At 42.9% G+C, this 15,424-nt stretch overlaps 1 protein-coding gene across 19 annotated transcripts in view; it reads right to left on the reverse strand.

Annotated features, from left to right (window-relative positions):
• The window catches only part of LOC118507561 (basement membrane-specific heparan sulfate proteoglycan core protein), a 90,704-nt gene that overhangs the window by 13,462 nt on the left and 61,818 nt on the right, over nt 1-15,424 (reverse strand). For 7 of the 19 annotated variants that reach the window (XM_036046166.1, XM_036046178.1, XM_036046163.1 and 4 more), the window contains 27 exons: nt 14,625-14,735; nt 13,468-13,578; nt 13,049-13,194; nt 12,820-12,910; nt 12,121-12,264; nt 11,160-11,292; nt 10,771-10,856; nt 10,263-10,391; nt 9,716-9,849; nt 9,546-9,648; nt 8,128-8,232; nt 7,950-8,060; nt 7,552-7,668; nt 7,149-7,277; nt 6,403-6,477; nt 6,136-6,150; nt 5,359-5,492; nt 5,195-5,288; nt 4,376-4,756; nt 3,891-4,297; nt 3,538-3,822; nt 2,509-3,473; nt 2,320-2,437; nt 1,180-2,247; nt 850-1,110; nt 592-763; nt 47-202 (listed from right to left, as the gene is read on the reverse strand). In XM_036046166.1, coding sequence (XP_035902059.1) covers nt 47-202; nt 592-763; nt 850-1,110; nt 1,180-2,247; nt 2,320-2,437; nt 2,509-3,473; nt 3,538-3,822; nt 3,891-4,297; nt 4,376-4,756; nt 5,195-5,288; nt 5,359-5,492; nt 6,136-6,150; nt 6,403-6,477; nt 7,149-7,277; nt 7,552-7,668; nt 7,950-8,060; nt 8,128-8,232; nt 9,546-9,648; nt 9,716-9,849; nt 10,263-10,391; nt 10,771-10,856; nt 11,160-11,292; nt 12,121-12,264; nt 12,820-12,910; nt 13,049-13,194; nt 13,468-13,578; nt 14,625-14,735 — 5,781 coding nt within the window. The remainder of the gene's footprint in view (nt 1-46; nt 203-591; nt 764-849; nt 1,111-1,179; nt 2,248-2,319; nt 2,438-2,508; nt 3,474-3,537; nt 3,823-3,890; nt 4,298-4,375; nt 4,757-5,194; nt 5,289-5,358; nt 5,493-6,135; nt 6,151-6,402; nt 6,478-7,148; nt 7,278-7,551; nt 7,669-7,949; nt 8,061-8,127; nt 8,233-9,545; nt 9,649-9,715; nt 9,850-10,262; nt 10,392-10,770; nt 10,857-11,159; nt 11,293-12,120; nt 12,265-12,819; nt 12,911-13,048; nt 13,195-13,467; nt 13,579-14,624; nt 14,736-15,424) is intronic. The other 12 variants (XM_036046171.1, XM_036046169.1, XM_036046168.1 and 9 more) reach the window with 12 other exon arrangements.

Consider the following 15,424-nt stretch of genomic DNA (forward strand, 5'->3'; position numbering starts at 1 on the left):
TCATGATTAACACAACAAGTATGATTCTATAAACGAAAAACAAAACCTTCATTCGATCGCTTGCTTTTGTACACTACGCCAACCTCCACGCCGTCAACATCACACTTGTGGAAATAATTGTAGCGACCGTTGTTAAGCGTGTGTACGAAGGCATTTTTTGTGCATTCGACTCTTGTTGGAGCTCTACTGTTAGCCGGTTTCTCTGGGTGATGTTGAGATGATTCCATGCGTATAAGTGTGTTACAGATGAGAGATAAGTGTGAGATGAAGGCATAATTAGGATAGTTCGTGAGAAAATTGTTAAACCCATGAATTTACCTTAAGATCATGCAAAAATCTGTAAAGGGTGTATATTTTTTTGCACGTAGCATTTGATCTTGAATTTAAATGATTAATGGAAGGCAAATGATATTTTTTTATTGCAAAACGCTGCTTAATATCTGTGCGTTCTAAGGGAGATGAAAGTGTGCAAATAGGTAAATGTATCCCAATGTTAGACAGAAGTAAAGATTACCGAAGAAAACAAGATAACGGGAGGGATACCAGTTCGTTTCATGATCGTGACCAATGGTAGGCATTTTCACTACTTACGGTTATCGCAATAGTCGCCACTGAATCCTTCCCGGCAGCTGCACACTACGACACCCCGATTGTTCATCTGGCAGGATTCGGCAGTGTCATGGCTGCATGGGCATGGCTTGCAAGCACCCAGAAGACCGGCCGAACGATCGTAAATATCTCGGTAGTGCAGGTCCTCGCATTGCTGAAAAAAGTTGAAAGAAGATGTGTTACTGTCTCACGCATATACTCTATCAACGCGACTTATCATTGGTTGGAATGCTTTCCTACCTCACAACTGGTTCCACGATAGCCCTTCGGACAGCGGCACATTTCCACTTCTTCGGCGGGCTCGGACGTTCTTGTAGGAATAGCCGTTCCAAGTGCAATATCGCTCAACTTGGATACTCGAGTAGATTCCTTGGTGGTTGCACGAATCAAGATGTTTTTCAGATCGGATAACACGGTCAGCATATCGCTTCGCGACGCCGGATACGATGTTCGGCGGTTCGTCACCGTCCATCCACGTTCGAGCAGCGGTACAGTGAACGTCTGAAACGATTGGACAACAGCTTTATGTATGCCTCTTTTTGCTATCCAAGTTCCGTATCCGATACTTACACCATCGTCATAGTAATCGCGAGACCATGCCAGTTTCATACCGCTCGTACCGATCAGAATAATGTCCTGGTCTGGCAGTGGACGACCTCCGTCGACGTGTTGCGTGAGGGTGAGATTAGCACCGTACGAAAGCACCTGATTGCCGAGCACTATGTGCGGTAAACTCCAGTAGTATGTTTCACGATCACGGAACGTGTAACTGATCTCGTTGATGCTCGGGTTGATGTTGAAGTTATCTTCTACCAGGACCGTGCCTTCACGATCGGCCAATCGGATCGTGTTGTCAAACGCATCCACAATCACTGGCAGCTCCTCGCGGTACAAGTTCGAGCTGCCGCACGATTTTGTCACTCCCGAACAGAAACACTCCAAACATCCGGTTTCGTGGCGCGCGCTCAGACCAAACGAACCTTCGCGGCATTGATCACAGCGGCGTCCCTCGACAAGCTGCTTACACTCGCAGCCCCGTTGACAGCTGCCAGTGAAACCTCGCACATCACACTCCCGACAATCGAAGGTTTGATCAGGTCGGCTGAGCGTACAATCGTACGGTGTACCGACGGTTGCATTGCCCGCGTAAGGTGGCCTACACAGTTCGCAATTGTTACCGTACGTGTTATCACGGCAGTTCATGCAAACACCAGTCTGAGCGTCGCACTCTTCCGAATGTCCATTGCAAGAGCAGGGCTCACACAGTCCGAGATAGATGCCCTGATCGCCCTTGTAATAGCCGGGTGCGCAATCCTCACACGACAAACCAATGTGACCGGTGGGACATTGGCACTGCTCGACTGGCCAGGCACGAACTCCCGTTCCGTACGGTGTGTCCCTGGCAATGTCTAAGCTCACGTGGGAAAGAGCTGCCTCGTTCGAAATCGTATTGTACGTTGCCTTGATGAAGATATCACTAACGTTCGCTAGTGCCATCAGCAGATACTCGCGGTTGACGGTGTTGCCATCTTCATAGTTTTGCCATTCATCCTCTACGATCGCAACCGAATGCGTGCTGGAACCGTAAGGTGAGATGGCGTTGTTGGTTCGATAGTGATGCAGTTTAATTTTGTTGCCCTGCAGGTACACAGAAGGGTTAGGATTTAATAAAAGGCATGAAACGCTAGAACAAGCTGATCGATGTCTTACACTGTGCAGTACGACGTCTGGGGAATTGTTGCGCGAAATACCGCCCGACGAGTGGGGAGTGTAGCGCAAGGTGTAGTTTAGATATCCACCAAACGAGGTAAGCTTGTTGCCTAAGAACCTGAAAGGAGGATTGAGAAAGTTTAATCGATACGAAAACTACGAAAGCTTTGGTCTATCGTAATTACGTACTGGGTCGGAAGCCTCCAGTAGAAGGTACTTTCACTAGGACCAAAGTTACGGTACACGATCTCTCGGTTAAACGCTGGCAGTGCTTGTGCAACGACCGAAGGATTGATGTAGTCCGAAATTAGCGAGAACCCTGAACGACCGTCTGCAAACGAAGCTTGGATGCTGTCGCGGGTCCAGGTAGTACTGCTGCACTGGTTCACAACACCCATGCAGAAACATTCGACACAACCCTTATCATGCATGTAGAAATGTTGGTTGGCACAACGATCGCAGTATGCTCCTTCAATGCCCGGCTTGCAGTAACACCGACCATCAGAGCCGACACGCTCCGTTCCCTGAGAGTTGCAGTTAGTTGGGGGCCGAGGGAAACATCCGTCCCCGAGCGCATTACCGACGTAACCCGCTTCACATTCCATGCATCGTTCTCCGGTATATCCACGGTCACACTGGCACACCACATTTCCTCTGCTGTCCAGATAGCAGGAACGGGCCCTGGACTTTTCACCAGCAACCGGGCAAGGGCATGGCGTACAGGGAATGCCTCGGTTTGGATCACCATAGTACCCGGGACGACACTCTTCCGCTCGTGGCACACAGCGTCCTAACCACGGTCCACTGCTTTGTCGCACATAACCGTGCTCGCAGCTTTCGCAGGATAGACCCCGGTAGCCTGGTGGACAACGACACTCTTCAACCAGTGAAGCAGATCCAAGTCCGCGATCGTCATGTGCCGCCGAATCCATCATCACATTGACCAGCTCAATGTTACGCTCAATGCCTTCTACATACTGCATGCGTATCAGAATACTTTCGATGCTGGCTAGCACCATCATGATATCTTCTCGGGTCGCTTGTGTACGATCCGTGCGCACCCAGTTGTTGGGGAGCAGGCTGACCGATATGTGGTTTTTAATGTCCGGGTAGATCGAGGCTCCGTGCCAGTACAACAAGGTCATACCATTGCCCTGGAAAGCAAAAAAAAAACCGCTGTAGAAACTTTCCGTAATTGAATAATCTATTCGCAAGTACCTTAAGAATAACGTCTGGAGCATTCACAGGACGGCCGGTACCATCATACTCAACGTCATACCGAATGGAACCGCCGTACGACTTAAGCTGATTGCCTTTATATTCTTCTGGAAGGGAATAGTAGGGCACGCGACGACCTGGGACAAGATTGGTTAGACGCAGTTGTACGCCGTGGCGTTGTGCTGTGAGGTTGTGATTTTCAAACTCGCCAACAATCAAATCGCGTTGACCAGTCCATGGTCCTTCAACTCCGACGATCGTCAGAGACGATACTGGGGGTTTCAGCTGCAAAAAACGCGAATATTAGTCAAATTTGAAACAAGCAATATCCGCTGCCGGATAAAGCTACTTACAGCGTAGGTGTACAAATCGGCACTGTTGCAGGTGGTCGACACGCCGAAACAGAAACAGTTGATGCAGTCCGTCGGATTGCGCGCCTTGCTGTTGAATGTGCCCTGCTGGCAAACGGGACCACTGCCGGTTACGATGACAATCGTGTCGGGTGACACGAAGTGAGTTCCCATCGTGTTAATGATTTCGCACGAGTACGCACCGGAGTCGATGGGTTGCATATCCTCGCAAGTCAAGCGTCCCAATCCTTGGTCGCTGCGTGATTTACACTTTTGCGGCACGTGTCCCCAGTTCAGTCGCCAAACGATCAGTGGCACCGGAACGCCGGTAGCACGGCACGTAATGTTCAAGATGCCACCGGCAGGGATTGTTAGCGATGGTGGCGGTGGCTGAATCACCGATGGAGCCACTAGTGTGGAAATGGGAAGGAAATACAGGTACAGTCATATTGCTTTGCATAATCGTAATGTAAATAACGTTTACTTACTGCAGCCAACCTCGTCCGATTTGTCCTGACAGTCTGGGTGCGTATCGCACTGGAATGACTTCGGAATGCATTGACCCGATCGGCACTGGAACTCGTCGTAACGGCACGGTGCGTCTGGGGGCAGTGTCGCACAATTTTCCTCATCCGAACCATCGCCGCAGTCCTGTTCACCGTCACAGAGCCATGTCTTGAGCACGCACTTGCTGTTGCGGCATTTGAACTGGTTCGGTTCGCACTGCTGATACGGGCTGCAACCGGTCTCGTCGGAACCATCAGTACAGTCACGATTACCATCGCAAATCTGTGTCTTTAGAATACAGTCTCCGTTCATGCAGGTAGCTTCATTCACTGCACACGCTGTCGGTGGTCGTTGGTAGTTGTCTGGTGAGGTAATGATGTAGAAGATGTTAGAGGGTAAGAGTTGACAGTATAATACACGATCTATGTGTATTTTTTTCTATATAAAAGTGTCCTTGGGGAATATGCGAATCTTTGTACTAACCACGTTCCCGTACACCACGAATAAACAATCGTGATGAAGGAAGCATGAAATGAAATGGTGTTATGTTAGAAACTCCATATGTATAGCGTTCAGTCGTTCAAACTTTACCTGTACCGTAAAATGTAAAGCCTATATGAGGCACTGTGCCATACTTTAAGGCGCTGTACCAAAGTTTAATGTACTTCACATTCCAAGCTGAAGCAGCGTTGATGGAAGGTTACAAATGAAGTTTGATTCCAAGAACAGATTTGACAAGAGTATGTACAGATTGTATTTTGATACAAACTCAGGATGACACACTTTTGAAGGTTACTTACATCGTTCAACCGTAAGATGAACCGTTTTGCTGCTTCCAGGGGTCGATTTCGGATAACCGACAGCCTCACAAACGTATTCACCGTTGTGATCGATCTACAGAGGACAGTGGGCAGAAGATGATCATTGTCAAGAAAAGTAAATTCAGCACTAGTTAATAACTTACCCGAATGTTTGGTATTTCCAGACGACCGTTCATGTCTCGTGTGCCGGGTGGTAAAGGTTGTCCATTTCCACGTACCCACCTAACCTTGGCGTGCATTGGGCCTTCATCGCGACATTGGAACACGACCTCATTACCTGCAATATCGTTTAAGCTGTATTAGTAATTGAGCAATATGAGTGTTTGTTTTCACCCGGTTAAAGTGCATTTTATGATATTATTTGATAAGAATGACTTAAAATATTTGAAAACCAGTTTATCATGGAGCTATTTACAGTCAGATCGGATTGAAACAGACGTCAATAGTACAAATGATCATTTTTTTGAAGCTGAAGTTTAAGTTTTTTTATCATTTCAAAAAAACATTAAATAAAAATTCAAAATGATTGAATTGCAATATGCACGAGGATTAGGTAATGTCAAGCAATGCCAAGAAATGTCAGGTATGGCGATAAATGATTTGGATTTACAATTGAACGTTTTCTAGTTTAAACTTTTTTCTAATTAGATTTTAAATAAATATACGCATCACCTAAAGAAAATAATATTTTACAAGAAAACAACGGTGTTCAATCTAGCATAGAGTGGTGAAAATTATTATTATAGAGGGATCATGAAATGTTAATCGATTTTATTGCTAATAAATTGATGTTGTTAATTGTTTGATTAAAGTAAATCAAAGTGATAAAAATAATTACTGTGCAACTTGGTCCATGCAATAAGATCATGCAATAAGAAAATGATCTTGTTTGCTACTTGAAAGTCGGCTGTACAACTTACCCTCCACAATTTCCTCTTTTCATTGCAAGCAAGTTATTAGAAAGCGTATAAAAATGGAAGAAGATAGCGTTATAGTAAAGCAGAGGTAGATCATAGTTTGGAAATAGGGATAGTGTTGGAAACAAGGAATATACAGCACATCAGAAACACACAGAGCACAGGTTGGTAAATTGAAGCACACATAAACACGGCCATAAAACCATCACTCTGTATCGATGGAGCTTTTTGTGGCTTTTTAGCTGCCGATCTCATTGCTTGTCTACTTACTTTCCTTGATGGTCTGTTCATCGGGGTAGGTCTTAAGATTCAGTCTGGGTTGATCAAATGGCGGCGGAGGAACGTCTATTTTCGAAGTTAAGGAATAAGAACAAACAAGGGAGTCATTAATATCATTATATTAACAACTTATACCATTTCTCGTTTGGCTTGCAAATTAATGTTCGTTCTAGGAAGCAATAAGATAAATTCACACAGAAAACCAATTTGTTGTTGTGGTTTTAGTTCTAATTTTGAACGCAGACCAAAACACAAACGAATCGATGGTTAATGAAAACTTGTTGCGATTGGTAATTCTTATTTATTCTATTAATTAATGATGACGGTCCGATGCCGTATCGTCAGGATTGGTAATTCTTCAAGATAGTTTTTTGGTGTATTGGAAGAACAATTGGGCTACTTTTTCGATAAATAACAAGTCGAACAATATCTTCAAGCATTATGTGTGCTGATTAGATATTAAAAAGATATTAATATTGTAGTGTCGGTGTACTTCTAAAATCAGAGTATCGTAATCACAAAACGAGTCAACTCTCAGTGGAGTATTTAATCACGACATTCCTCAGTTAAAATAACTCATTTTAGTAGGGGTTTAAAAGTTGTGTTCATAGTTAACTTAAATAATGTTGTTTTACCAACTAAAATTAATTAAACGCTGTTAGGTGGAGGTGAACGCAATATCCCGAAGCAAAAAGCATCAAACCCGGGCACGCGCAGCTCAACGCCGCGGCACTTACACTGGAATTCATCGGTACAATCTAGCTCATCGCTAGTGTCATACGGACAGTCTACCCTGCCGTTACATTTCAACGCCTGTGCAATGCAAGGACCGTTCTCGCATCGGAATTTGTTCGGACCGCAGCTATCTGTATGGGTTGCAGGATGAGTATGATGGAACCACAAGTGTTTGAACCGATCGGTCGTGGATGGTAAGAAAACAGATAGAGAGATTTAATTCAATTCTCAACAGATCTCTCTCAATGAAAATTTCTCCAACGTAAAGTACATGGCTAACGTCATGTGCCGGAGAACCAACAGAATAATCAGGAGTGGACGAAATACTAACAGATCAGGATTGGGATAGGTAGTTATAAAAATAATAAGGGACATTAAAAGTGGGAAAGAAATGAAACAACTTACAGCAACTTGACTCATCACTACGATCTACACAATCGTATCGACGGTTGCAACGCTGGTCTAGTCGGATGCACTGACCATCGTTACATTTCCATTCGTTGGATCTACATCCAACCGGCTCTGTAATGCACCGTTTGGCAATGTGGCGACGCGAGTAAATGGTGGATTTCCGTCAATATTGATTGACGATGGTATGATGTTTGCGAGTGGATGAGGTGTATGAAAAGAAAATGATAATTTAAAAATAAATGAAATTAAAGGGAAAATCATAAGATTGTAATCAGTGCCAGCCAATCAAAGCCGAATACATGGTAAAACTTTTTCTGTATCAAAATTTTGCACATTCTGTTCTGTAGAACTGCAGGGTAAACAGTTGTTGACGTTCGTTTGGCGATACTTACTGCAATCTCTTTCGTCAGATCCATCGGAACAATCGATACGCTGATCACAACGGCGACTGTTATCGATACATTGGCCGGTACCACATCGGAACTCGTCTCGTGCACAGGAGCCTATAGATACAGAAGCAGCAATTTACGTTGAAAAATGTAAAATGAAAGCGAAAAGATGGATACATACAGTTACGCTCGTCTGATCCATCGGCACACTCAGCGCGCTTGTTGCACACTTGAGAGCTGGGAATGCAGTGACCATCGCCGCAGGTGAATTCATTCGATCGGCAAGCTGCAATAATGAACAGGGGTTTATATTATGCTTCGTTATCGCTACCGTTTGTTACTTAAAGGGGAGATAATAAAAATAGGATACTAATGATAGAAATAAAACACAGGGTGTTGCAGGAAAAAGTGCGATAATGGTAAGTTGGTAATATTATATCAATCAGGTTCGAAAATGGCTTATTTTAGTTGACAAATTTGAATTTCATAACATTCTAATTATTTGACCCAAGCCGTCGATGCAGTCGATGTCGGCAGACTACGAACTTTGTTTCGGACAGTGATTTAAAAACTAATAATTTTCGCATTTTTTTCCTGTTCTACCCTGTAAATTGAAAACAAAATGGTTGCTGAACATTTCTAGAAAAGCAAACAATACGCGAGGGACATGCTAACACAAGCAGTATTAATTGGTGTTGTACGTAACATGCATGAACTGTCTACATTTTTCCTCATAAAATTTTTCTTTAAAATACTGATAAAAGAGAACTTAAGTATTGAAAAGCATTCATTCTAACGAATATAATTTTCACTTTAAATTTAAGTGACTTAAAACCCAAAAGTCTAAGGATTTAACTGAAAAATTCGTCTCATACCTACGAACAGGAGTTACACCACATGCAAACAAAACCGAAAAGTCTTAAGTAGTTTGGGTAGTGCAAGGTTATAACGAAACTACTGAATCTCAATTGTCTAAAGACGAAAACAGAGAGGAGGATAATAACGTGTAGGTACTATTATTAACCGAAACAGTTCTGCTCATCTGAGAAATCTTTGCAGTCGTAGAAACTGTCACACCGCAGCGAGATGTCAATGCAAAAGTGCCCATCTAAGCAGGTGAACTCAGTGTCATTGCAGGTGCCTGCACGGGTGCATTTAGTGCCGGAGCGAGTGCGATGGTGAAGTGCAGATTGAGAAGGTAGTAGTAGTAGTAGTAGTAGTAGTAGTAGTAGTAGCGGTAGTAGTATTGCAGCGCGTGCGTGCACACGTACAGTGCACGAAGTTTGCATGTCAATATAGGGTTAGTTGGAGTCGTGGTTTGGTGCGTAAAAGATAGAAAGAAAAAAAACAGGATTGGAAGCTGTTAGTCTCTATACTAGCGGACTGTAGTAGCTTCCGTTGCGAGACTAGTGGTTTCCAACAAACGGCTAGCAATTTCAACTACTCGACTGTGCTAGTGTACAGTGCTGGGCGATAGTGTCCCGGGTGGACGTAAAACTATGGATATATAGTATATGAGTTAATGCGTAAATAACTTCACTCTTAGATACTTAGATCAGGGGGGCAAGAAAAACAAGGTAACGTCAAGGAAATACTTACGACAATTCTGCTCGTCGTAAGAATCGAGACAGTCGCGCACTCCGTCACATCGCTGCGAGTGTTTGAAGCAACTACCATCCGGACACTGGAGCTCATCGCATCGCTGAAAAGGGGTTGTGCGTGGCAATTAGTTAACTATTATTGAAATACCAATGCGGGATGGAATTTACCTCTGGGGGAATGTCACATTCTTGTTCGTCCGCGCCGTCGATACAATCCTCAGTACCATCGCACCTACGGAAGTCTTCGATGCATCTTCCATCACAGTAGAACTCATCGTCGCGGCAAATTTCGACGGGACGTTCTTTCGAGGCAGAGTTGTGTGAGAGAGAAAGAAATGATACAGTCAGTATGGTTTATTATTGGTTAAGAACTCCCAAAAAACCCGATATTGCTTATTTTCGGATTGCTTATGTCGTTGACCGTTGGTTTCGGGCCGGAAGATGGGAACGGATGTTTCGTTAGTTAAAATTGGCTGCAACAATTGCACATAGTTATTCGAAACAAAAACTCCTAAATAGTTAGCAAACGTGTGATTTGAACTGCGTGATTAGTGACTAAAAGCGAACGAAAGCCGCCATGTTCAATGTTCGAAAAGGTGGTGCAATTGGAACGCGTGTACTTATCCGAACTACCTGCATCAACTATGCCTTAAACTTGTTTGCACAGTATCATCGCTAAAGTAACTACAGTTAGTGCAGTTGAAGCGTCACCTACCTGGATAATCGCAGCCCTCTTCATCGGAGCGATCAGTGCAATCGTATGCCTCATCGCAGCGGAAATCCTTGTTTATGCAAAAGCCGTTTCTACACTGCCACTCGTACCGATTGCAGTTGGTAGTGTTGTCTGCAGATGTAAAGTGCGTCAAGAACGGAAGAAGCGAATGGGTATTGATGGACGTTCGAATGAGAGCAGAGAAAAATAAATCAACAGCGTGTTAGAGAATGAAATACGGCGAACACTACAACACGTCGGTCAGCTTTCAAACCTATTATAGATCGGTTCGGTACTTGATCGCGGTAATAAATCATGTTTGTTAAGATTGATGCATTGGTTTAACTACGAACGTATACTACCTGCTATTATTATGCGTAATCCTACACCGAGAACGGGATCCCTTTTCGAATACACACTAGATTAGTTTCACACTCAATTCACGCGTATTACAGAGTACTTAACATACTTAAAAACCAAACATTTACATAAATCCCATATAGACACTTACTACAGTTAAGCTCGTCACTACCGTCGCTACAATGAGGCTCCCCGTCACAATAGTGTTCCGAAAGGATGCATTGCTTGTTCTTGCAACTGTTTTTTAGGCGTGCACGTGTGTAATGGTCGATTGTACAATGATAGGTGGTGCAGCAATATTTACAAACATAGATATATGTATATGTACACAGTAACAACGGTGACAGTAACCCAGGATGCAAATACCAGGGACAGAAGGGTTCAAAGATAAGTCGGAAGATATGAAGGGAGAGAAAAGAGAACAGAACACGTCAGCAATTATGTACAGTGTGTAGCATCCTTTCGATGGCTGGAAAGGCAACTTCCTTACGACCAAAAAGGAATGGCGTCGATGCGCTACCCGTCTGGGCACACACTTACTGGAACGCATCACCGTAGCACATGATACACTCCTGCTCATCACTGCCATCCATACAATCGGGAATACCGTTGCAGGCAGCCCTCATCTCGAAACACTGGCCATCGCACGAGAACTCGTCGGAGCTACACGCATCTATTCGGTTCGGTGATATCGTGTTGTCGTTTTCAGAAACGGTCAGAACATTGATAAGATCAGAAAGGTGTGAAAGTGAGTGGTGATGGATTTGACGCAGATAAAACAATTTCGGTTGGCATCACTGAAAACTGAAAGCTTTCACAGTTCAATTGCGTGTGTTTTTGGGTGATGTTATTTTATCTTCAGCGAGAGTTAGCTTAGGGAGGTAACTAAGCATTAGGGATTGTTATGCTTTTGGTGAATTCAAATGAAATTTTCTATATTATTATTGCACAGAAGTGGACTCGGTAGCATTTGGTTAAGTCACTTTGAAGCTCAACGATACCGTAAGGCACAAACCTGCGGTTATTAGCGCTGTGGTTGTTGTTAATTAGTTAACTAGTTGTTTTAGGGATTCTGCATTAGTTTTCATATTGTTCCCAAGGTTCTAGGTAGGTTCAGGTAAAAACCAGAACTCTTAATATTTTTCGATTAGAGCCCGAAGTTTGCTTAGTATGATGAGAATTTTAATGCCCTTTACTGACAACAATGTGCGTAAACATGCTGTAACGAGGAGGTTATCCAATCCAAACTACCCATCAGGTTAGGGTTTAATCTTTGTTCCTACAAAACCGTACTGCAGCTAGGATTTATGTTTACGTGTAATCGATACCCGACAACCAAACACTATTTGTTACACTAATCACCCATGGTAAAACATTCTCAATTTTAAATTATTTACGCTCAAACGCAACGGTTTGAGAGCGAGAGAGAGAGAACATACATTTGATTCATCTATGATTAAAGTAAGGTTTAACAAAAGAAAAAAAAAAGTTTCTTTTATACCAGGGTTGCAGCCAGTTTCGTCGGACTCATCGTGGCAATCAACGATACCGTTGCAGTGTTTGTAATCCGCAATACATATGCCGTCGTTACATTCATACTGGCCTTGGCCACAGCGACTCAGTGATTTGATCGATGGGGTATGCTCTACGGAAAGATGGGTACGGGGTGATGAGTACTGATTGGTAACAGATTCGAACTACCCTGATACAGCTTAAGATGTGCACAAGTTTTAACAAGATGGGGTTGTTTGTTTCCCTTTTTGTTTGTTCCAATTTCAAACGACATTATGAAGAAAGGTTTTCATTGGTAGTTGTGTATCGCTCACTCTTGGCAGCATGTTTTGCTCTATTTTTTCTATTCCAAAATTGTGAATGATGCAAAATGAAACATCGATGATAGTATTTTCTTACAACTTACACAATACAAGCGACACAGAAAAGCCAATACAACACGTGTATGCGCATTTAGGAACGAACACAATACGGACGCTGATTTTTTTAAGCATTCAAATGTGTACAAGACATACAGACAGACACATGATAAAAAAATTGGACGTACAAGGACGAACAAGGACAACGCGTGCTAGGACGGGCGTTAGGATTTCAAGTTTGCAGTTGATGCACATTGCATTGAAAAATGCATTTGGTTTTAGCCGATTGGGGTCAACATTCTGCTGGCGAAGTACCCTCCCATACTTACCACAGTCAATTTCGTCGGTACCGTCCCCACAGTCCTTGCGCCCATCGCACAAAACCGATCTCGGCACACAGCCACCATCGTAGCAAGTGAACTAATGCGTTACAATAAAGTATAAATAAAGGACAGGACGAAAAGAAAACAAATAACAAAAGTAAAATAAAATGGTTTGAGATAAATAACGAAATGAGAAACGAAAAACGCAACCGAATAAAATCAATCTCTCTCCTACCTCTGACGGCAAACAGGTCAAATCTTCACAGTTTGCATCGGTCTCATCGGAATTGTCGCCACAATCGTCGATATCGTTGCAGGTGTAATCCTTTGGTATGCAGCGGCCATTATTGCAAAAGAACTCATGCTCACTGCATCGACTGACTGAGTTGTTAAAATAAAATGGAGGAAATAAGAAATAAATATAAAACTGGTATAGCAACACCCGCAAAATTTATATGGATACTAAAAAGTACTAAAATATTTAATAATAAAACAGTAAATAATTAAATAAATGGGAAGATTGTCTTGTGCATATGACAATCTTAAACCGAAGGATCAGTTGCAACAGGCAATCGTCACATCTTCAACAACTTCAAGCCAATTGTGGATTATGCAGACAATTCCTTAAGATGAACCGTTTCGCTGAAAACATACTTATACATCCCCGTTCATCCGACATGTCATTGCAGTGATGCACGCGATCGCAACGCTGCGACTTCGGAATGCAGTATCCGTTATCACACCGGAACTCGTGCTCGGTACATTCTGCGGGCGTTTGTTCGTTGGTTGGTTTAGGGGATCGTGAGAGGTTAACAGTTACATTCCCAAACCCGCCGCCCATTTTGTTGTCGGTCGCCCATGATGTACGGTCGAATGTTTTGTAGATGATTCGGAGTTTTTTTTTATTTTGCGTAAGAAAACATGCGGCATGCAAAGAAGTAGTTAGCAGTTACCAAGGAAGAAGGGGGAAAAAAGATAAAATTCAACACTCTGATTAGTTATCAAGTCGTAGTAAATTGGGTTTAAACGAGTAGGGTTTCCGATACCAATCTCCTTGACCGATTGGTACCGATTAGAAGAGGTGTGGTTAATGAGAGTAAAGCGGACGGTTTTTATTAGTCACAGAACAAGTGATGAAGAAAGGAGACAATAAAATGATCTTGATTTTGTACAAGAGAGATTGAACTAGGTTTATCCAGCAAATCTCGACGGATAGCAGCTACTTTTAAAGTGATACACGGCACTTCATGGGACAACTGTGGGGAATCCTTAGTGTTGGGTGTTGCTGTTTCAAGTTTAATGTAAATTTATTTTTGATCTTTTGCTTCTTTCAAGTCTTATTTTTTTAGATTGATTGTTAACTTTGTATAATATTCTTTAAGCAGAACTTCTCATAGGCAGTAAACCAAGCTAGGCTCAAATGTTGAAGCAAATAATTTAGCAAGTTATGGTTCATATTGCCTTCACCTTCAAATAACAAACTAAACATTCTACATACTTCTATTCTTACCGTAAATGAACTACCTTTACCTTCACCATGTAGCGCAGTAGCGAATATAAAATTGTCATATAATAAGAGTCCCCTAAAATGTGTATTACACAAAACAATCACAACAATCGGTAAAAACACACAACCATTTCGTACACGCAACAATTACAGTATACAAAACACAGAACACAGAGAGAGAGAGAGAGAGCACATGAATACAAGAGGCACGAGGACAAGGACGAACGCTTGCACCGTACGGCAGGGATGGAGGAACGACAGCGGGATAAAAGGAACCGAAGGGCTGCACCCGGGATGCACTTACCACAAACTTGCTCATCGGTTCTATCACGGCAATCAAACACCTTATCGCATTTCTTCTCAATCGGTATGCATCTTCTATCCCACCGACACTGAAACTCGTGAGGCGAACACCCTAAAACACGTGAGGTATTAGTTGTGAAGCGTCATGCGTGTGTTATGGAGCGGGCCAAAAATTGACGCCAGGCAAAATTTGGCTTCTGTCGATCGCTTGGTGTTGTGTATTCCCGTGGTTATGTTTTTAGTCGAGGGAGTTGTTCAATAGAAATAAATGGTACGATTCCGTTAGACTCGCTGGGAGAAAAAGAGATGGAAAATTCCAACCCAAACCGGGTCGAGAAATGTGTTTGCATGCCGGAAAAATGCCGGCCAGCTAGCAGAAACTCATTAAACAATGCGTAGTATCAAACGTCACATTTCAATCAAGCTATCTTGCTGCCCCGACTGCGAGGGAAGGCATCAATCGTACTTCTCTCCACGATCATCACAGTTGCAATGTCACGCACCTGCGAAAACCTATTAGTCCCAACACGAAAGTCAATTAATGTGTTTTTGGGGGGAATGTTTTTTTTTTTCTTTTTTGCTCACCGCTGCAGATTTAAGTAATTTTTTGTTTTGTCTGACATTGCAAACATAAATTTATTCGGGAATGGATATAAACAAAAATCATTGATGGAACACGGCCGTGCACCAACGATTCCCAGCCAAACGTACACAAACGGCTAATCATATCGCGTGGAAAACAAATCAAAATTTGAATCCCTTCAACCCTGAGGTCCTAAAGCCGTTCGATTTAATCATGCA

Source organism: Anopheles stephensi, chromosome 2 (genome assembly GCF_013141755.1).
Source record: "Anopheles stephensi strain Indian chromosome 2, UCI_ANSTEP_V1.0, whole genome shotgun sequence".
In the NCBI taxonomy this organism is placed as follows: domain Eukaryota; kingdom Metazoa; phylum Arthropoda; class Insecta; order Diptera; family Culicidae; genus Anopheles; species Anopheles stephensi.